Raw genomic sequence first — 16,733 nt, forward strand, 5'->3', positions numbered from 1 at the left:
CGCGGCATGCTTTCCGGCACACGAGTCCTCCAGACGCACTGCAGTCAGAAATTACTACTGTCAGAACGGCGAGGGGATGATATATAAACAACATGATAGACATAAAACCGACTGCCTGCTCGGTTTACAGCTTTTAAAGAGAGGGGGGAAAGGGAGTGATCTAAAACCCGAATGTTTCATCTTGTGATTTACAAAGAAAAAACCTTTGAAGGAGAACTTAAAAAGATTTTCAAAAGATTACGAGCCACTGATCTTGATCACCAGAAGATAAGATAATGGCTAAATAAATCTCTCCTCGTCCTTTGTTGGCAGTGAAACAACTGAGCGTAGTAACCAACATCTGGTGAGACTCAGCTTGACTTCAAATTACTATATTGGCAGATGATCAGTGATCAATTTTATCCGTCTTGGATGGCCTAGTTTTAAGATTATGCCTTCTTGATCACTTAGTTTCCTACGCCCCTTTTGTATGTGTCAAAAACAAGAGTTTAACATGAAAAACAGGGGTTGCATGAGTCCAGATTTTTTAAAGTCAACTATTATATGAATAAAAACACAGTTGAAAGTAATGCTTTGCAACAATGAAATCTATATTCTTGACCTGAATACATGTGCTCAGAACAGACATATCTGCAGTGCAGATATGTATAGCCTGTATAAAAACAGGCTGCAAGTCAGCACCATCGATTGCATTTAATAGTGCTATACAGCATGTTGTTATAGGTTAGTGTTGACGGGGTAAAAAAAAAAAAGTCTCTAATAAGCTCTAATAACTTTGACGATGAAATTCACCAGCAAATTGTTTATGTGCAGCCTCCTTCTCTCTGTTACCACAGGGCCTTTGGTGAAGTTGTTAACTGACTGCTGGCGTTTGCAGATACTTTATCAGATTAGTGTGAATTGCAGTAGTACTTTTGTTGCATTTCAGGACCGACTTGCATGTTCTGCATGGACTTTATCTTTAATGAAGTGTTTCCACACACTTGATGAGCCGCTGCTAGTTTGCTAACAATGACCCACTGGGCTCCTCACCTGTCTTCTCGAAAGCGTTCGTGTTGTTATTGTCACGTGATCGGTGACTAGTCGACACGATGCCAAAAGCGCAAAGTCGGAAAATCGACTAGCCGGTACACTGAACGCCTATTACGGAACAGGAAAAGACTAGCAATCCAGTGAGTTGTAGCTACGATAGCGGTGATGCAAAGTGGGTAGTTCCAAGAGGACTTCTTAGGTTTCTTGAATTCTTGATCCAACAAGTCCACTTTCCTTTGTTCCAGCTATGTTTTTATTGTATACTGCAAGAACTATCCTCATCTTCGAGGTGACGTCCGGTGGTTGCAACTGATGCGGTTTATTGACATGTGACTTCCTCAAACATTCACCTCAAGGACCCACAGCTTCCTACCTCCAAATTCATCATTTAGACAGTGGAGCAGACAGCCTAGATGAGCTCTGCCCATACACTTGCAATATTTTCCACTCGTGTCACCCAGAAACAAGAGGGTTACCTGGGCAACCGGAGTCTGGAAGGTCCGCTAGCGACCAGCCGACGACAGCGAGAGGAAGAAAGTCAAAAGCCCTGTTGTTGGTGTCGGTGGGTATTTGTTACTGCAGCAACAAGCCTTGGCTCTAGTTGATGGAGAGTTTGGTTTGATCCTCTCTCTCATTATTTCTCCTCCTCCACCACCACCACCTCCTCACCCCACCCCCACTAACTAATGTGTTGTTCCAAACACGCTGACAGCAGCAGCCTGTAATGGCCTTAATATTGTACACGCTGGAAATGAGGGGAAATGGATTGTGCTGAATCTTGTCTTTCTCTCACTTTTCTTCTGTCTGTCTGTCTTTTTTTTTTTTTATTTAATTCTCCTCCCCCCTTGCTCCCCCTCTTTCCCTCCTCCGGGTGTCTCTCTCCCTCACACTCTTGCGCCACATTGACATACATATCAGTGTGCCCTGTGCGGCGTCCTCGCATCATAAATTGACTTAATATTCTTTGTGTGTGAGGAAAGGTGGTGGGAGGAGAAGGGGGGGGCTAATTAAAATTTAATAGAAAGCACACCATGGAGGCATGTTGACGCACAAAAAAAAGAAGCTGATTAGTGAAATGGTGCAGTTATGGATGGGACTTCTGGAGGACGCAGGTGGAAATTGGTAAAAAAGTGTGTGTATAGACATGGGACGCACACACACACGGAGCCTGAGGGCCATAAAGATTTAAAGGAAGACGACATTTCAATTCACTTTGGTTTTGTGGTTGAAGAAAGGGTTGTTTCATGTACTAGTTGCCTCTCTAACAAAAGAAAAGAAGTGTTTGTTTGTGTGTGTTTCACCAGGGGTCCTTTCTTGATGGCGGGGTGCTGAGAGATTTTAATCTTATTAGCAGCCCCTTACCCTGTTTGGCAAATGGCCTTCCAACTGCTTGGGTAATGAACTGTTTGAAAGCGTTTTGGGCGCACACCCGCATACATCACTCAGACACACGCGCAGATAGACAGCACACCTTCCGAACGAGCCCAAATCGCCAGCTGTCGTCAACGCACGCTCTAACCACCAGCTAACGCTCTCCTCCTGCAGATGCAGCCGCTCGGTTCTGATATCAGATGCTACGGAAACGACAGCGAACCGCGCAGTGGGTTTAGCCTCCGTCATTTATAAATGAGCATCAGTATATCTGCTTTTAACAAATGCTCTGTGGGATTTTCCCTAAACGCGCCGCCACCAAGTGAATTATTGTCGCTATTATTCTTTTAAGCCGCGCTTTACAGAATTGATGATTTTTACTTTTTATTTTTTTTATATTCTCCTGTCAGCTGCCGCATTAACAGATGGGTTCCAGAGCTGTCAAGCCTCCTTTGCTAATCTATCATAAAAATATATTTTTTTTTATGCTGGAGAAAAATGTCCAAACAGCACTCGGTATCCTTTAAAGTGGTCGCAGTTTACAGCAGGGGTGTTTGTTGTTTATATCCCACTGTGTGCATAACTTACTGCTGCAGGCTACCAGGAGGGTTTTCTTAATTGAACCAAGGGGGCGTACCTAAAAACTTGAGTCAGCCTACACAAATACAACAACAAAAACTTAGTGATGACTTGTACGTGTCTGGGGTTTTAAATGTTCGCCTGTCGTTACTCCTGCACAATACTCCCAGCCGGTCCTAGCTCCTGCTGGGTGATAGTGGGAAGCAGGGCTGTCACATTCTGCAAATTGTAGATAGACAAGTCACTCGTGAACAAGCTGCTCAGATTCTCCAGTCAACCTAACCTGCGTGTCTTTAGAGTCTCCTACCACCAGAAAAAATCTCAATACACAAATGTTCATTACACATTACGCAAGGGTTTCGCCTCTTTGGGAAGTTACAGTGATCATTCCCAGGTAGTCGGACGCAAACCGTTCCATCAAAGCATTTTTTCCAGCATCTAAATCTTAAGAGAGGAAAGCCTCCTGCTCAAAGCTCCTTCCCGTCAACAAAACCAATGAGTGTTTTTATGTGTTTTTCCCGTTAGATCGCATAACGAGGTGATTTGCCTCAAGCGCGTAGTTAAGCGCCGAGTCTGGGGAAATGAAATGGGAATGATTTTATGCTGGTGTTTTGCTTTGCGGACACAGGCAGACGCTGAGCACAGACGCATTTGGAGGCGCATTTAGACATTTGTCAGCCAGCAAGAAACAAACGCACAAATCCGCTGAACAATTTATCATGAATAAAACCAGTAATGGGACCCATTTTTGTCTTGTTTTTGCTTTTCATCCGTCCCCCCCCCCCCTCCCCCCCGTTAAGGTGTGAGTCCGTGTTACTTGTATTGACAAGCTTTTTCATAAAATGAGCTCAAGGATGAAAACATGAACCAGACCTTGGAGAAGAATTGGAAGCAGGATGGAGAGAGGAGCTCGTGATGCTAATGCTTTTGACGACTAAGGACATCACTTGTTAGGGGAAGGCCAGAAAACAGATGTTTTGCATCTCTATTCCTCACTTATCTCTTTCTTTCGCTCCACCTCATTCTCTCCACCCTTCCATTGCACTTTACTGGCGTTTTCTTCTGTTGAATCTCCAAAATGACAGCACATAAAACACCTTGGAACAGAAGCTCCCTAAGAGTTCATTAACGCCTCGTTAGCATAGAAAATGAACAACTCAAGAAGGGAATGGAGTCCGGGATGGGTGGTGGAGCTAAACAAATGACTTAAAATTAAAAAAAAGAAGATTTTTTTTTGTGTTTTTACTGAGCTGTGTCAGATATATCTGAGCCCATTTACTTTCAGCTTCCTGTGGCACAGCAGGAGTTAACCCTCTCACAGCACATTGTCTTTTTTTTCTCTCTCTCTCTCACAGCACCTCCCTAAACCTGCCCTTCCTAAACCTTTCTTCAACCCAACAATGTCAGCTCCGTGATTTTCTCTCTTCGCTAAATGGCACTGCTGCTGCGTGACCAGAAACACTGTCCTTGGTCAAGGTGGCCAGTTCATGCTAGTAAAAGATGAGAATGCAGAAACTGTTTCAGCCCACAATCTACAGACAAGCGTCTCTTGTTTGTTTCACAGAAGCCCACAGGAGACAATCTCAAACTCTGTGGTTTTCTCCAGCAATTTTAACTAAATGAATTTCTGTGTGTCTGTGGTAACAATCCCCCAAAATCTGCCATATTAAGTTACTGCAAATGTAATCTCTATAAACACTGGATATGAATGCAGAATAGATAATTGTCATCCGGCTATAGCTGATGGGTTCAGAGATTGCTGCTACTGCAGGCCGAACATTGACGGGAATGGTTGGCATTTGTTTTGACTTGGGATTAGTTTGAAAATACTGCAGGGAGTGATGAAAGCTGCAGGAGACGACTCTGCACGCATACAACAGTACTCGACAAACGTGTTAAACAAATTGTAATGCGATTAAAAGGAACAGAAACGTCACTGCAGACTGCTTCTGAATTCTGCGTTAAACGCGCATTTCATGGGACGCCCGCTGCCCTCTTGCTCTTGCTGTGTCTACAACTGCCGCTTGGAAGCGTGACATTGAGTCAGTCCTTAGAGAACAGGATTTGTCCCACAGCCGGGGGCAGATAGGGGTGAAAACCTATTCTGGCGTGTACCTGCATTTTTGGTCGTCCTGTTTGTATTTGGAGAGCAATCCTTGTCACACACACACACACACATACACACATTCACTCTCTAAGGTATTTGACCTGTTTTACCCTCGGGCAAAGAAAAATAGTCTGTCCTGCACCGCAACACTCTCCTGTGCATTACCTGACCTCCGGGCTCTCTTCTTCTTCTTCTTCTTCTTCTTCTTCTTCACACAGGAATGTTGTGACAAGTTACCATACCTACTAAAATCCGTATTTATGGTATTGTTTGTCTCTTTATAGTGAGCTACTAATGCTAATGACTTGTACGATCTATGCTCACATACACAAGAGGAAGCTGTATCTCCTCGGTTTTGTTTCCCATATTTGACCTTTCTGTGTGTTGTTTAGTCAGCCGGTGGAAGTGTTTTTATTCAGCTCTCCCTTTGTGCTCCAGCTTTATCAGTATGTACTTCAGTATGTTTTTTTTTTTTTTTTCCTTTCAAATGGCCCATTGAGGTATTAGGTCCTAGTTAAAGTCCCATTAATTCTACACACACTTCTTTCCGCTTTTGTCAACAGTGTTTCATTAGGACTGTCCCAGTAGTTTGTAGCCCTTGAATGTTTTCCTTCTGCCTTCAAGTCCCAGTGGCAGCGGGCTAAGGTCCTTAAAGTCCTTTTTAAGAAAACCGAGCCTGACAGCAACAGCGGTTTGTGTTTGCTGCTGCTCCTTTTAATCCCACACCGAGGAATATAAAGTGTTACTTAAGCGCGTGACAGTCTCTCTGTCCTCTGCCTTCCTCTGATTCTCTAACCCCTATCCCTCTCCTTTCAGGCAGTACTACGAGATGCTGTACAACACCGCGGATGAGCTGCTGAACTTGGTGGTGGATCAGGGTGTTCGCTACACGGAGCTGGAGTACATCAACGCCCTGTCCTTGCTGCACCGCAGTCAGACGGGCGTGGGCGACCTGAGCACTCAAAACACCCGGCTGCAGAGGCTGAAGGAGATCATCTGCGAGCAGGCTGCAATTAAGCAGGCCACCAAGGACAAGAAGATCACCACAGTGTAATGGAAGGGAAACAAAGAGCATTTTCCCTCCAAATAACCTCTATCCTACACTTCTCTCTAGCACGAACACGCGTAGTAGATAATTGGGTCAGATTTGCAAGACTAAAGAATGATTGAGAGCAGCTTGCAGTAGGGGGTATTTGAAAATTTGGTTGGAAAACACTGAAATTGATGTTTGCTTTAGATGCGAGATCTAGAAAATGGAAGCTCTCTTCTCCATTTCAACTTCCCTGGTGTGATGAAACACATTGTAGTCTGGGGCTGACATAGATATATACTTTTTGTAGATTATATATCAGCTTATTCAGCGCTGACTCACTCTAATTGGGAAGGGAGGCGACGAGCTGCACTAACTTTGCAAAGTCTAGTCGTCCATGTATCTATGTCATAACCCATATAGTCGGCTTCCGCTTTTTAAGAGACGTAACAAATGCAGCTCCCACGCCTCGGACCCTTAACAGCTCTCTGACTCACACCGCGGCTGCAGCGCCGCATAAATGGTGACGGCCTTGGACACTCACCCAAACTTAGACCCTATCTCATCTCATTTTCCTATTAGATCTAAACTGCTGCTCTCAATTACACCTCTGTCTCTCCTCTCCTGGCGTCCCCATGGGCCTACTGATTCTGTCTGCAATAACAGATGCCAGATTAGACTGTCTGAATGAGGCCACATCTTCCGTCTGCTGCCAATTTGGGTCGCTCCCCAAAGATTTCCCTTGCAGGGAACTGTATCATAACTATGGTTGTTAAAAAATCTGCCCTTTTTCCTTATAGGTTGAGCCGTAAACTTGTGCGACTATTGTGGAAAGTTGTCAGAATATAAACTTTTTTGTTATTTTTTTTCACAAATTGGACACAAAAAAACTGAAGATGCTGCTGATTTCAGTTTCATCCCTCTGTGAAATAGGTTTATTTCAAATGTTATCCTTCAAGTTGAGCCTTCTGCGGAGAAATGACCGGCACTTTTTGTGTTAAAGCATGTGCGTGGGAATACGTTTAATCCACCGTACTGGCTCGATAAATTGAAACTATGCAATTCCGAATCTTTATTTTCTCGTTCCCACAACCCGAGTCTTTTAAAGTGAACTATAAACACGAGAGACGGTCACAAATCATTCCGCTCCCCGCAACCCTGCTTGTTTTTTCGTTCATTAACTTGGGAGAGAAGTACTTAACGAGAGGAGGAGAGGGGAATGGGGGAGCCTTGTCAATACAGCGGGCCCGGCGCTGGGCTCCCCGAAGCCCGCGGAGCAATCCATCATAATGACACATAGGCAGGGATCGATGGGAAAACAACTGTGGAGCTGCTGAGTGGCTCGCCTACCACTCTGAAACGTACACTTGGTGTAAAATCTAAAAATCTGCTCATTCATCTGTTCACTCCAGAGCTACTTTTGTAATGTTATACATGGGGAATTTTAATACAATGTTAACTGACCGTGACATGCCACTCACAGATACTATAAGACGACTCCACTCTGTACATACTTAACCCATAAGAGTCCTGGATCCTGCTCATATATGTAAGTGAGTCCTAGCTTTTCTGCTCTTGTATTTCTTTTTCCTCGCAATGGGTCTTTATTTTGCACATCTGTTTGGTGAGAGCAAATAACAGTTTCACGCGAGAATGTACTGAATACATCAAACTGTTTTGAACAAGTTTAGATATACTACTTGTCCTGCTGGTTGTTAGCTGTCTAATACATGCTCTGAGATTTGTCTACTCTAAATTAAGCACACATGATTTGTCAGTGCACACACTACACGTCACAGAAAAAATAAAATCTGCAAAAAATACTTCCAGCTTCTTTTGTCTTTTGTGCGTTTTTTTATTTATTTTCCACGCATGGTTGCAAAACTGTCATATTTTCCACAGGGTTACGATCATCTGCACTGGAGGTGTTTCTTTTTCATATCGTACTAGAAACCAACACTCCACGGTGTATTTAGTCTGACAGGTGTGATGTGTTGTGTCAGCGTGAAATGCTAAGGTGTATCATACTGGAAACAGACAAATAAACACAGACGTATAATATATCACTGGAAGGCTTGTGATGTTGTTGTAAGCACAAATCCACATCTGGTGAACTCCTCTCGGTGACAGAGTTATTATAGTTTGCTTAATTTTTATTTGTTTTTATTACTTTTTTAGTGTTTGTTTTCAGTTCAGCTGAGTTTCAGTTCATTTGTGTGAATTTGCTTATTTGTTTTTACTGATTATATGTAGTTTAAGTATATTTTTATTATCATATCAGATGCAAGATGTAAGTAAATTTATAACAGATATTACAATACAAAGGTCAGTGAGAATTTTTTTCTGTTAACTGAAATGTATTTCTTTCACTAATAGTTCGTTTTAATTTTAAATATGTTAATAATGCAACTAAATACGTGGGGAATAGTAAGCTCCATTATTTATTAATTAATTTAATTGTAGGAGTAAGCACTTTTATGCACACCATGAATAAGAATTACGCCAAAACACGTTGATTCCTTTTGTTAGCATCACTCTCGGTTACGCCAGGAGTTGAATATGTTTTCGTCTTCCTCTAATGAGTTGTAAATATTCTCACCTTCTCCTAAAATATAAATAAAAACAAAAGAAACACGACGTTTACGCTAGGTTGAAAACAAACTACAGGCCCCACAATGCCGTTCGTCTGACATTTGTCAACGTTGCCAAGCGACAACAGTTTAGCTTCTCGCGCAAAGCTGAGTCGCTAGCTAGGCTGACTTTTTTTTTAACCACAAACTCCAAACTTTTGACCGCTTATAACTCGGTTTTGACGACTTGTTTGTTTTGTTTTTATCATGAAACAATGATGGAAACAACGAGTCAGCAACAGTTTCCTTCAGCGTCGCCTAGCAGCATCCCCCCAGGGTCCCTCACTGACGCTCCCCCAGCAGAGACACCCAGCTGCGGTGAGCTAAACACGGGCATGGAGGTAAGGATAGTATTTATTAGCCGCTAAAACTAGCTTACCTACAACAAATTAGAAAATTTTTTAATTGCACTTCCTATCATTGTATTGTTTTCTTGATTTTATTTAATAATTTTAGCTAATTTATAATATGTAACAAGGAGAAATTGGTGTAAATACTGCCGAGTGGCTGGAGCATGTTCAGTAATAAACTCTATTCCATTATGCAACAGGTAAAGCAGGTAACCTTGTACAAGAGGTCTGGGGGAGTAAAACTGCACAGAAAGGTCAAATAGTTGATTATTCGTTGTATTTGCATTAACAGCCATTTAGAGAGTTGCACATATCCTGCCTGAGCAGAAACAGAAAAAATCCGTGTGTCCGTGTAGTGCATGAATATGTGTGCATGTTTGCTTATGGGTTCAGGAAGCTGTCAGCACTTGGTGATGCTTAAAGTAGCCTCCAGTGGTGGAAAGGATCCAAGTTTATTCATGATTCAAATTTGAAATATTTGTACTTTGTTTAGTTTTTTTGACTTTTACTTCATTTCAGTTAAATATTGTACTATTTTTTACCATCTGTCAGCTTCAGATGCTAGTTACTGTTCAGATTTCAATGTTCCTGCCAAGTCGAAAGCATGTTTCTTAGGAAATGTTTAAATCTTGGATTAGCTCTTCATTTCACTGCTACAAAAATGAGCTCTTCTTTTAGAGATTAAGACAAAAACACCCATATGTTGATCATATAGTCAGTAATCGACCATATACACCATCCAAAACTCTCTCTATATATATATAGTAGTAAAATACTGACAGAGAACAATTTTCTGAGCTCTACATACTTTGTGTAAGTAAGGAGTTGAATGCAGTACTTTTACTCGTAGTGGATTACTTTAACAGTGTTGTATTGGTACTCTTACTCAGCTAAAGTATGTAAATGCATCTTCCACCACTGGTGGCTTTGTGCCATATACAGTAAAATTCTGCAGCTGCTTTGTTATAGCATTGACGCATCCAGGTGTGCACATGCTCCATTCAGTATTTAAAAAAAAATATATATATATATACTGTGTTTGATTTATTTTCCTTAACAGAAGGATGGTGTTTTAACGGCTGACATGGTCTCCAGCAGCGTATACGGACGTGGACGCCTCGGTTCTGGGCTGCAGCACTTGTACCACAGCCTTTCTCTACGTGTGAGATACATACCAGCACAGACAGCTTTCATAAATGACTTTTATGACATTTGTTCTAGTTCAATATAGAGCTACTTGTATTCTGTATATGTTCTTTTGTAACACGTTCTTTGTACTTGAGGTCTTGCAAAAAGCAGTGTGTACTCAAGGTCACGTTTCTCATGTCTATGAGTCGTTGACAGCTCCACCAAACTGTTATCTTTCCCCTTAAACTTCTCACTTAAATGTGGTTTCAATTCAATAATTAATCAATATATTTAGAGAAAAGTCTGAAAAACTGAAATCAGATTTGTGTATCAGAACTTTATTTCCCTCTCTTTCTCTGTCTTTGTTCATAAAACTGTATATTGTCACGTTTTCTCTCATGGTTTACATTTAGTTCTGTCATGTTTTGTCATGTTTTCATGTTTTTCTTGTGTATTTATAGCCCTGCCTTCCCCTTTGTCCCTGTCGCGTCATTCTGTCACAATGGGTGGGTAGCGGGGGTTGGGAGTACGGACCCAGATGCAGGACTTGAGGAGGCAGGAGTTGGCAAAAAAGGGTTTTTAATTAACAAAGAACAAAACTTACAAAACCAATAGTGCTGCCGAGGTGGCAGGAAATCCAAAAAACAAACAAAAATCCAAAACACTATCAAAACTAAGACGTAGCATGAAACTATGGCATGGAACAAGAACAATGACATGGAACGTGGAACAAACTATGACGTGGAACATGGTTTACAAGCAGTAACAAGCAGTATGACGCGACAGGGACAAAGGGGAAGGCAGGGGTGACGAGACACAGGTGAAGCAAATCAAGAATTAACACAAGGTGAAACCAATGATCTAATCAAAAGAAAACATGGAGTAACAAAACAGGAAGTGGAGAACTTAGCAAAATAAAACAGGAAACAGAACAGAAAAAACTAAACACTAACCATTACTGTGAACATAACGGAAACCATGACGAACTAAGACATGACGAAAGACATGACGGAAAACCAAGAACGGAAAACATGACAAAACATGACAGAACTAAATGGAAACCATGACAGAAAACGTGACATATATAAGTAGTTTAAACTAGCTCCACCCCCAGCAGCTACACCAGACATGCTGCTTAGACGTTGAAGCTAAAATATTAATAATATAAAGATGTCAGTCAGAGGGAGATTCACCAGTTCTTTTTACTTTAACACGTTACTTTAACAGCTTCCTCAACCACAGGTGACAGTTTATATTCACACTGTGTCATGTTATTCATAGCTTGCTCTACTGTTTCATTCTGAGACAAATGAACCATATGTTTCTCTCCTTTAGAGTCACAATCTCAGTGACATATCTGTGTTATCCAAGTATGTCCATCTACAAAAGCTGGAACTACAACACAACAAGATTAAAGGTGACTGTAACAGATTTACAATTTATATAAGCTGGTGACTTTATCCATATAGCTAGAAGACCTGACATTCTTGCAGTTGCTGATCATTTTCCATAACTTTTCACAACTTCTAGATTTGTCCTGCGTGAGCCACATGCCCGACCTTGCCGTCCTGGATGCTTCTCACAACGAAATCTCCAACTTCTTTGAATTCCAGCCTCCCAAGAACCTGGAGGTAGCGCAGGACCTTGAGCTGACAGGATAAGACAACATTTGATTGGTGGCTTGGGCTTCACTCTCTCGTGCTATTCCCTCAAGATGGGCCTGGATTTCCATAGCCCATCTGTAGTCTCTTTGAATATGCTTACAAGGCATTTAGTGCCCTTGAATGACAGTGAACTTTAGCAAGTTCTCTCCCACACCCTGTGGATTTAGTTGAAGAATTTCTTCAGCGAGATGTATCAAAGATTTTCATTACTTGTCTTAAGAGTGTGCTGCTTTTTTTGTCTTTTTTTTCAGGAGGTCAATTTCTCCCACAACCGTATAACAAAAATGAGGGATTTGTCAGCGTATTTATCACTTAGCAAACTAGATCTGGACCGTATCCTTACTGAGAAACATTTATATTCATACATGCAGAACTCTGTGTTTCTCTGTCAATCATGCACTCATAAAAATATTTGTACACCTATATTTTTCTGCATTGTTTACTATTCTTAACATCACCACACTCAGACAACAGCTTAAGTGAGATTAGTGGTCTCGAGCAATGTTGCAGGCTTACCCATCTCAGCCTGGCACACAACAAGATTTCGAGGATCAGCGGCGTGGACGGTCTGCCTCTCACACACCTCTGCCTCGTAGGTTCTTCTCTATTCCAGTCAGAGATGTGATAAACCAGTTCAAATTTATACAGACGTCTCTGCACACAGTTCGTGCAAGCGCCGGCTTACAGACATACATTATAAACTGAAATTTCATTTGCCTTTTCCCCGTGGTTGGCAGGGCTTCTGTTTATGTATGAGCATGAAATTGTTTCCCCTCTTGTGTTTTCTTCTATCACATTGATGGAGATATTTTTGAATTCTGCCTGCTTGTGTATGGTCTGCCTCACCTGTTTCTATTTCTTCCCCCCTTCTGTCCTCTCTTTATGTCTCTGTTTTTGGCCACATTAAAACCTTGGCCCCTTGTTTGAATATCGCCATATGGTCCACCAGCAGGCCTTTTCTCTTTCGCTCTTTCTCCCTCTTTCTGCTTGTATGTGTGTGTACGTGTGCAGATATACATGCTCTGTCTTTTATCAGTGTTTCCTCGTCATCAGCAACCATCATTTTGACTGCACCTGCCCTTGTCTGTAGCTTTACTTTGAGAACAGCTGCTGGTGTTTCAGTGAACCTGGATCAAATTCAGGAGCCGCGCACACACTCACGCATAGCCTGTCCATCCAGCATCCAGCTAATCCCATACCTGACCCCTCTTCCTCGCATGCTGCCTCCCTAAACAGCGCGGCAGTGTCAGCCAGGTTGTTTCCCGGCCCATCACAGCACCGACCCCGGGCTTCAAGGGACCAGCACAGTCACCCACCCCCACTGACAGCAGCCCTCTGCCAGGCAACATGCTTGGCAAGAGTAGAGCAAGGTGTGGCCAGACGGCTCGATAACAGCTTTTGTCAGTGGAGTGGAGTGAGAATCAGGCTAGGGGACCCTGACAAGGGAGCAGAGCCCGGGTCTTGTTCTTTAGTTAGTTAGCGTGCTGCGCTAGCGGCACGCCAGCTGTTTGGCTGTCAGTCCTCACCTGTCAGGATTTAGCAAAGAGACAGGCCTGCCACTCAGTTCAGTACTGATGGGAAAGAAAGTTCAGGCACCTCACAGAACGTCCATGGCATGTTCTTTATATTTATTAATGACAGTCACTGACTGTATACAAAGCAGATCTGTGGGCTTCGAGCCACTTGTGCGCGTGCATATGCATGAAAGTCATTCATTCCCCTCTTTAAACACGTCCTTTTTCCTCTCTGTGTCCAGAGGGGGAACCAGCTGGAGAGGATTGAAGGGCTGGAGAACTTGAAGAGCCTGCGGGTTCTTGATTTGTCTTTGAATCGCATAACCAGTCTCTCTGGCCTCGAGAACCTCCACCTACTGGGCTCCATCAACCTGGAGAGAAACCTGGTACTGATCTGAGAAAAACTGTGAAATATGTAGACATGTATATGGCAGCTTAAACCTTAAAGCTAAAGATAAAGCCTCGCTCGTATCTCGTACTAGAATTATTTGCATGTGTGAATTTAGTGCTGTATTTTCTGATGTTTTAGACAACTCTGCCAAGCATTGTTGTACACAGAAAGGTAAAACTAACATAAGTACAGGTCCTGAAAATGTTGGACACACTAAAATACAATGTCACAGAATTCTACTTTGACAAAACGCTGACATGGATAAACCTTCTAGTAACAAGGGTCTAATTTGACAGAGAAATTATTACGCTGGAATTCCACAATGTTGATTTATATCTTTGTTCCAGATTAGTCAAATTGAAGAGTCGAAGCACATTCATAATCTTCTCCTGTTGAGGGACCTTAATCTGCTGGGAAACCCTGTGCAGGTAATTTGTTTAACGTGTGAAAATGACTGTATACAGCTGTATACTGTTCCTCATTCTGTATCCAGTCTCTAAGTGTTTTATTGATGGTATACTCAGACACCTCTGTTAACTCTGCTCATTTTGTGATTTATGTATTCTTTACATTCTGTGTGAATGTAATCTGTAGGAGCAACATGATTACAGACTGGCGATCATCTTCCTCCTTCAGCATCTGACTGTCCTGGACCAAGAGAAAGTCACTGCTGAAGTAAAGGTGCAAATAGACATAAAAGCTAATATTTGCTTCATTAAACAGCACAAACATGTTTTATCACATAAATTAATGCAACAGTTATATTGTAAATGTGATGTGTGAGCTGCTAATGACACTTGATTGCAAACTTTAAATCCTAGGTGACAGCAGTAAACAAGTATGACCCTCCTTTGGATGTGGTTGCAGCCAGGGATCACATGACCCACCTCGTGAATCACCTAATGCGTCCCCAGATCCTTTATGATAGGTTCGTAGAAATATATGGTGTTGTTTAATATCCCGAAAATGATCCCCAGTCCATGTAACATTATGCACCTTGTTGTTATCCAAGATTTATTACCAGCATACCTTTGTAGGAAATGAACTACTAATACAAAGGTTTCAAAACAATCCAGCTCTTTGGTCATAATCATATATATCCTGCAAAATAAAAATAGACCAAGAAAGTTGTTTTCAAACTTGAGCAACAATTTATCTGCAGTGCTCCAGTACTGTTCATATTATCTACTCTACCCTCAAAGAAGAAAAATTAGTTCATGTATCAGCACTTTTTTGAAAACATCCATCATCAGCAAATAAAGGCTGCAGCTACAGTCAATTTACCATTCTCCTCTGCGCTTACCAGAAGGAGCACATCCATATTGCTCCAGTTTATATTGACTGTCGATGTGGCTTTTATGAACAATGAAGTTTTTACTCTTGCTTAGTTTCTTATATTTGAGCTATTCTCGTTCACGGGAAGGAATGTAGATGCAAAACGAGAGTTAATGAGAAACCTATTTGTATGCATGTGTGTGTGTGTTCAAGCAGCACGCTGCCCAGTGTGGACTCTCCCTACCCGATGCTGGTGCTGACGGGTCCTCAGTGCTGTGGGAAGAGAGAGCTGGCTCACAGACTGTGTCAAGAGTTCAGCGAGTACTTTGCTCATGGGTCAGTTCTAAAAATTCAGGAGCTTTTCCCTGGTTCGTGCCAATGCATATTCACACACACACTACTCTAGGAAACACGATGTGGCCTGTCAAACCCTGACTGCTGAGTGCAAAATACACTTTTGCAGAGAATTATGACGTTTTCAACATATAGTACATATGGCATGTAAGTACTGAATAAAGAAAACGTACTCCAGAAAACATATGCAGAGGTTTGCAAAGTGAAACCTATATCTAAGATAATGACACATTCCTGGTTTGACTGCCTGGAATCGTTTGGAAAGTCCAGGTCCTTGCTCTTAGCCCCACTGCTAGCCACTCCTAGTTGTTACAGGTGTGGAATTTTTACATAAGCTTCTTACACACCTTAAATTATTTCACTGGATGGCATGCGACCTCCAGATGGCGAGTGTTTCTCTAGTGTGCGTCTGTGTGTGTGTCTTTTCTGCAGGACTAGTCACACCACAAGGGGCCCCTACTACGGAGAGGAGGATGGAATTGATTACCATTTTGTCAGCGAGGAAGACTTTCAGAACATGATTCACATGGTGAGTTGACTTGACAATAGGTGTGTTTTATTCTGCATCACAGCACAAAATATTTGCCTCAAAGTCATTGGTTGTTAAGACAAAATTAGCAGGAAAAACTCATAAATCATTCACGGATGTATTAATACTTGCACCGCAATTAAATATACGAAATTAAATATACAATGGTTCTTGAGTGTGCTTGTTTCACACATCTCCTTCGTCACATTTCAAATTCACTTCACTCACTGGCCGTAATGAGTTGAGGAGTGGAGATAATTAGTTTTACTCGGATGTATTGATTTTGCTTTAACTGGGTTATATTTTGTTTTAAAGCTATACCTTTACTTGAATGGATGTTATTTAAAAAGATAATGGCCATATTAATTAAAGTGAATTTCAATGAAACTCCTTGAACTCAAATTAATGACTATGAGTCTGAGGTAGCAGACAAGAACACTGAAAGCTAATGGACCTAAAACCATCAATATGCGAAAACTGGTCAAAAAAATTCACCAAAAACACCCCAAGGAGTTGTCACGCAAGCGCCTCTCATTCATTACACAAACTACGGCTCATGTGCTTTGAAGATAACTGAGCTTACCTCTTTCTCTGTGAGAAAAATGTCTCCTTGTGTCTTGAACACATTTGTTTTCTCCGAGCTGTCTGTTATGTAAGAACGGTGGGGGAGTATTTATCGAGGTCTAGGTCACGTAGTGATTTACTGCACAGGAAGGGCTTTGATGCTGGTATTGATGCCTTTGTCTACTCAAACAGAGGTTAACTTTACAGTAGTTTCC

The 16,733-nt window shown here is 41.9% G+C and overlaps 2 protein-coding genes across 2 annotated transcripts in view; both read left to right on the top strand.

Moving 5' to 3' along the window:
• exoc4 (exocyst complex component 4) overlaps positions 1-7,942 on the top strand; it is a 116,703-nt gene extending 108,761 nt beyond the window's left edge. The window contains exon 20 of the mRNA XM_084573083.1: positions 5,906-7,942. Coding sequence (XP_084429209.1) covers positions 5,906-6,143 — 238 coding nt within the window. The 3' untranslated portion in view covers positions 6,144-7,942. The remainder of the gene's footprint in view (positions 1-5,905) is intronic.
• Positions 7,943-8,967: 1,025 nt separating this feature from the next.
• Positions 8,968-15,963, top strand: LOC311508881 (leucine-rich repeat and guanylate kinase domain-containing protein-like; the record flags this gene model as incomplete). Its single annotated transcript, XM_084573870.1, has 13 exons — positions 8,968-9,090; positions 9,300-9,353; positions 10,160-10,261; positions 11,563-11,644; positions 11,758-11,858; positions 12,143-12,224; positions 12,359-12,483; positions 13,648-13,791; positions 14,144-14,224; positions 14,391-14,477; positions 14,618-14,724; positions 15,285-15,407; positions 15,858-15,963. The coding sequence occupies 13 exons, from the start codon at positions 8,968-8,970 to the stop codon at positions 15,961-15,963; spliced, it is 1,317 nt and encodes a 438-aa protein (XP_084429996.1).
• Positions 15,964-16,733: the final 770 nt, after the last annotated feature.

This window comes from Chelon labrosus (genome assembly GCF_963514085.1).
Source record: "Chelon labrosus genome assembly, chromosome: 23".
In the NCBI taxonomy this organism is placed as follows: Eukaryota; Metazoa; Chordata; class Actinopteri; order Mugiliformes; family Mugilidae; genus Chelon; species Chelon labrosus.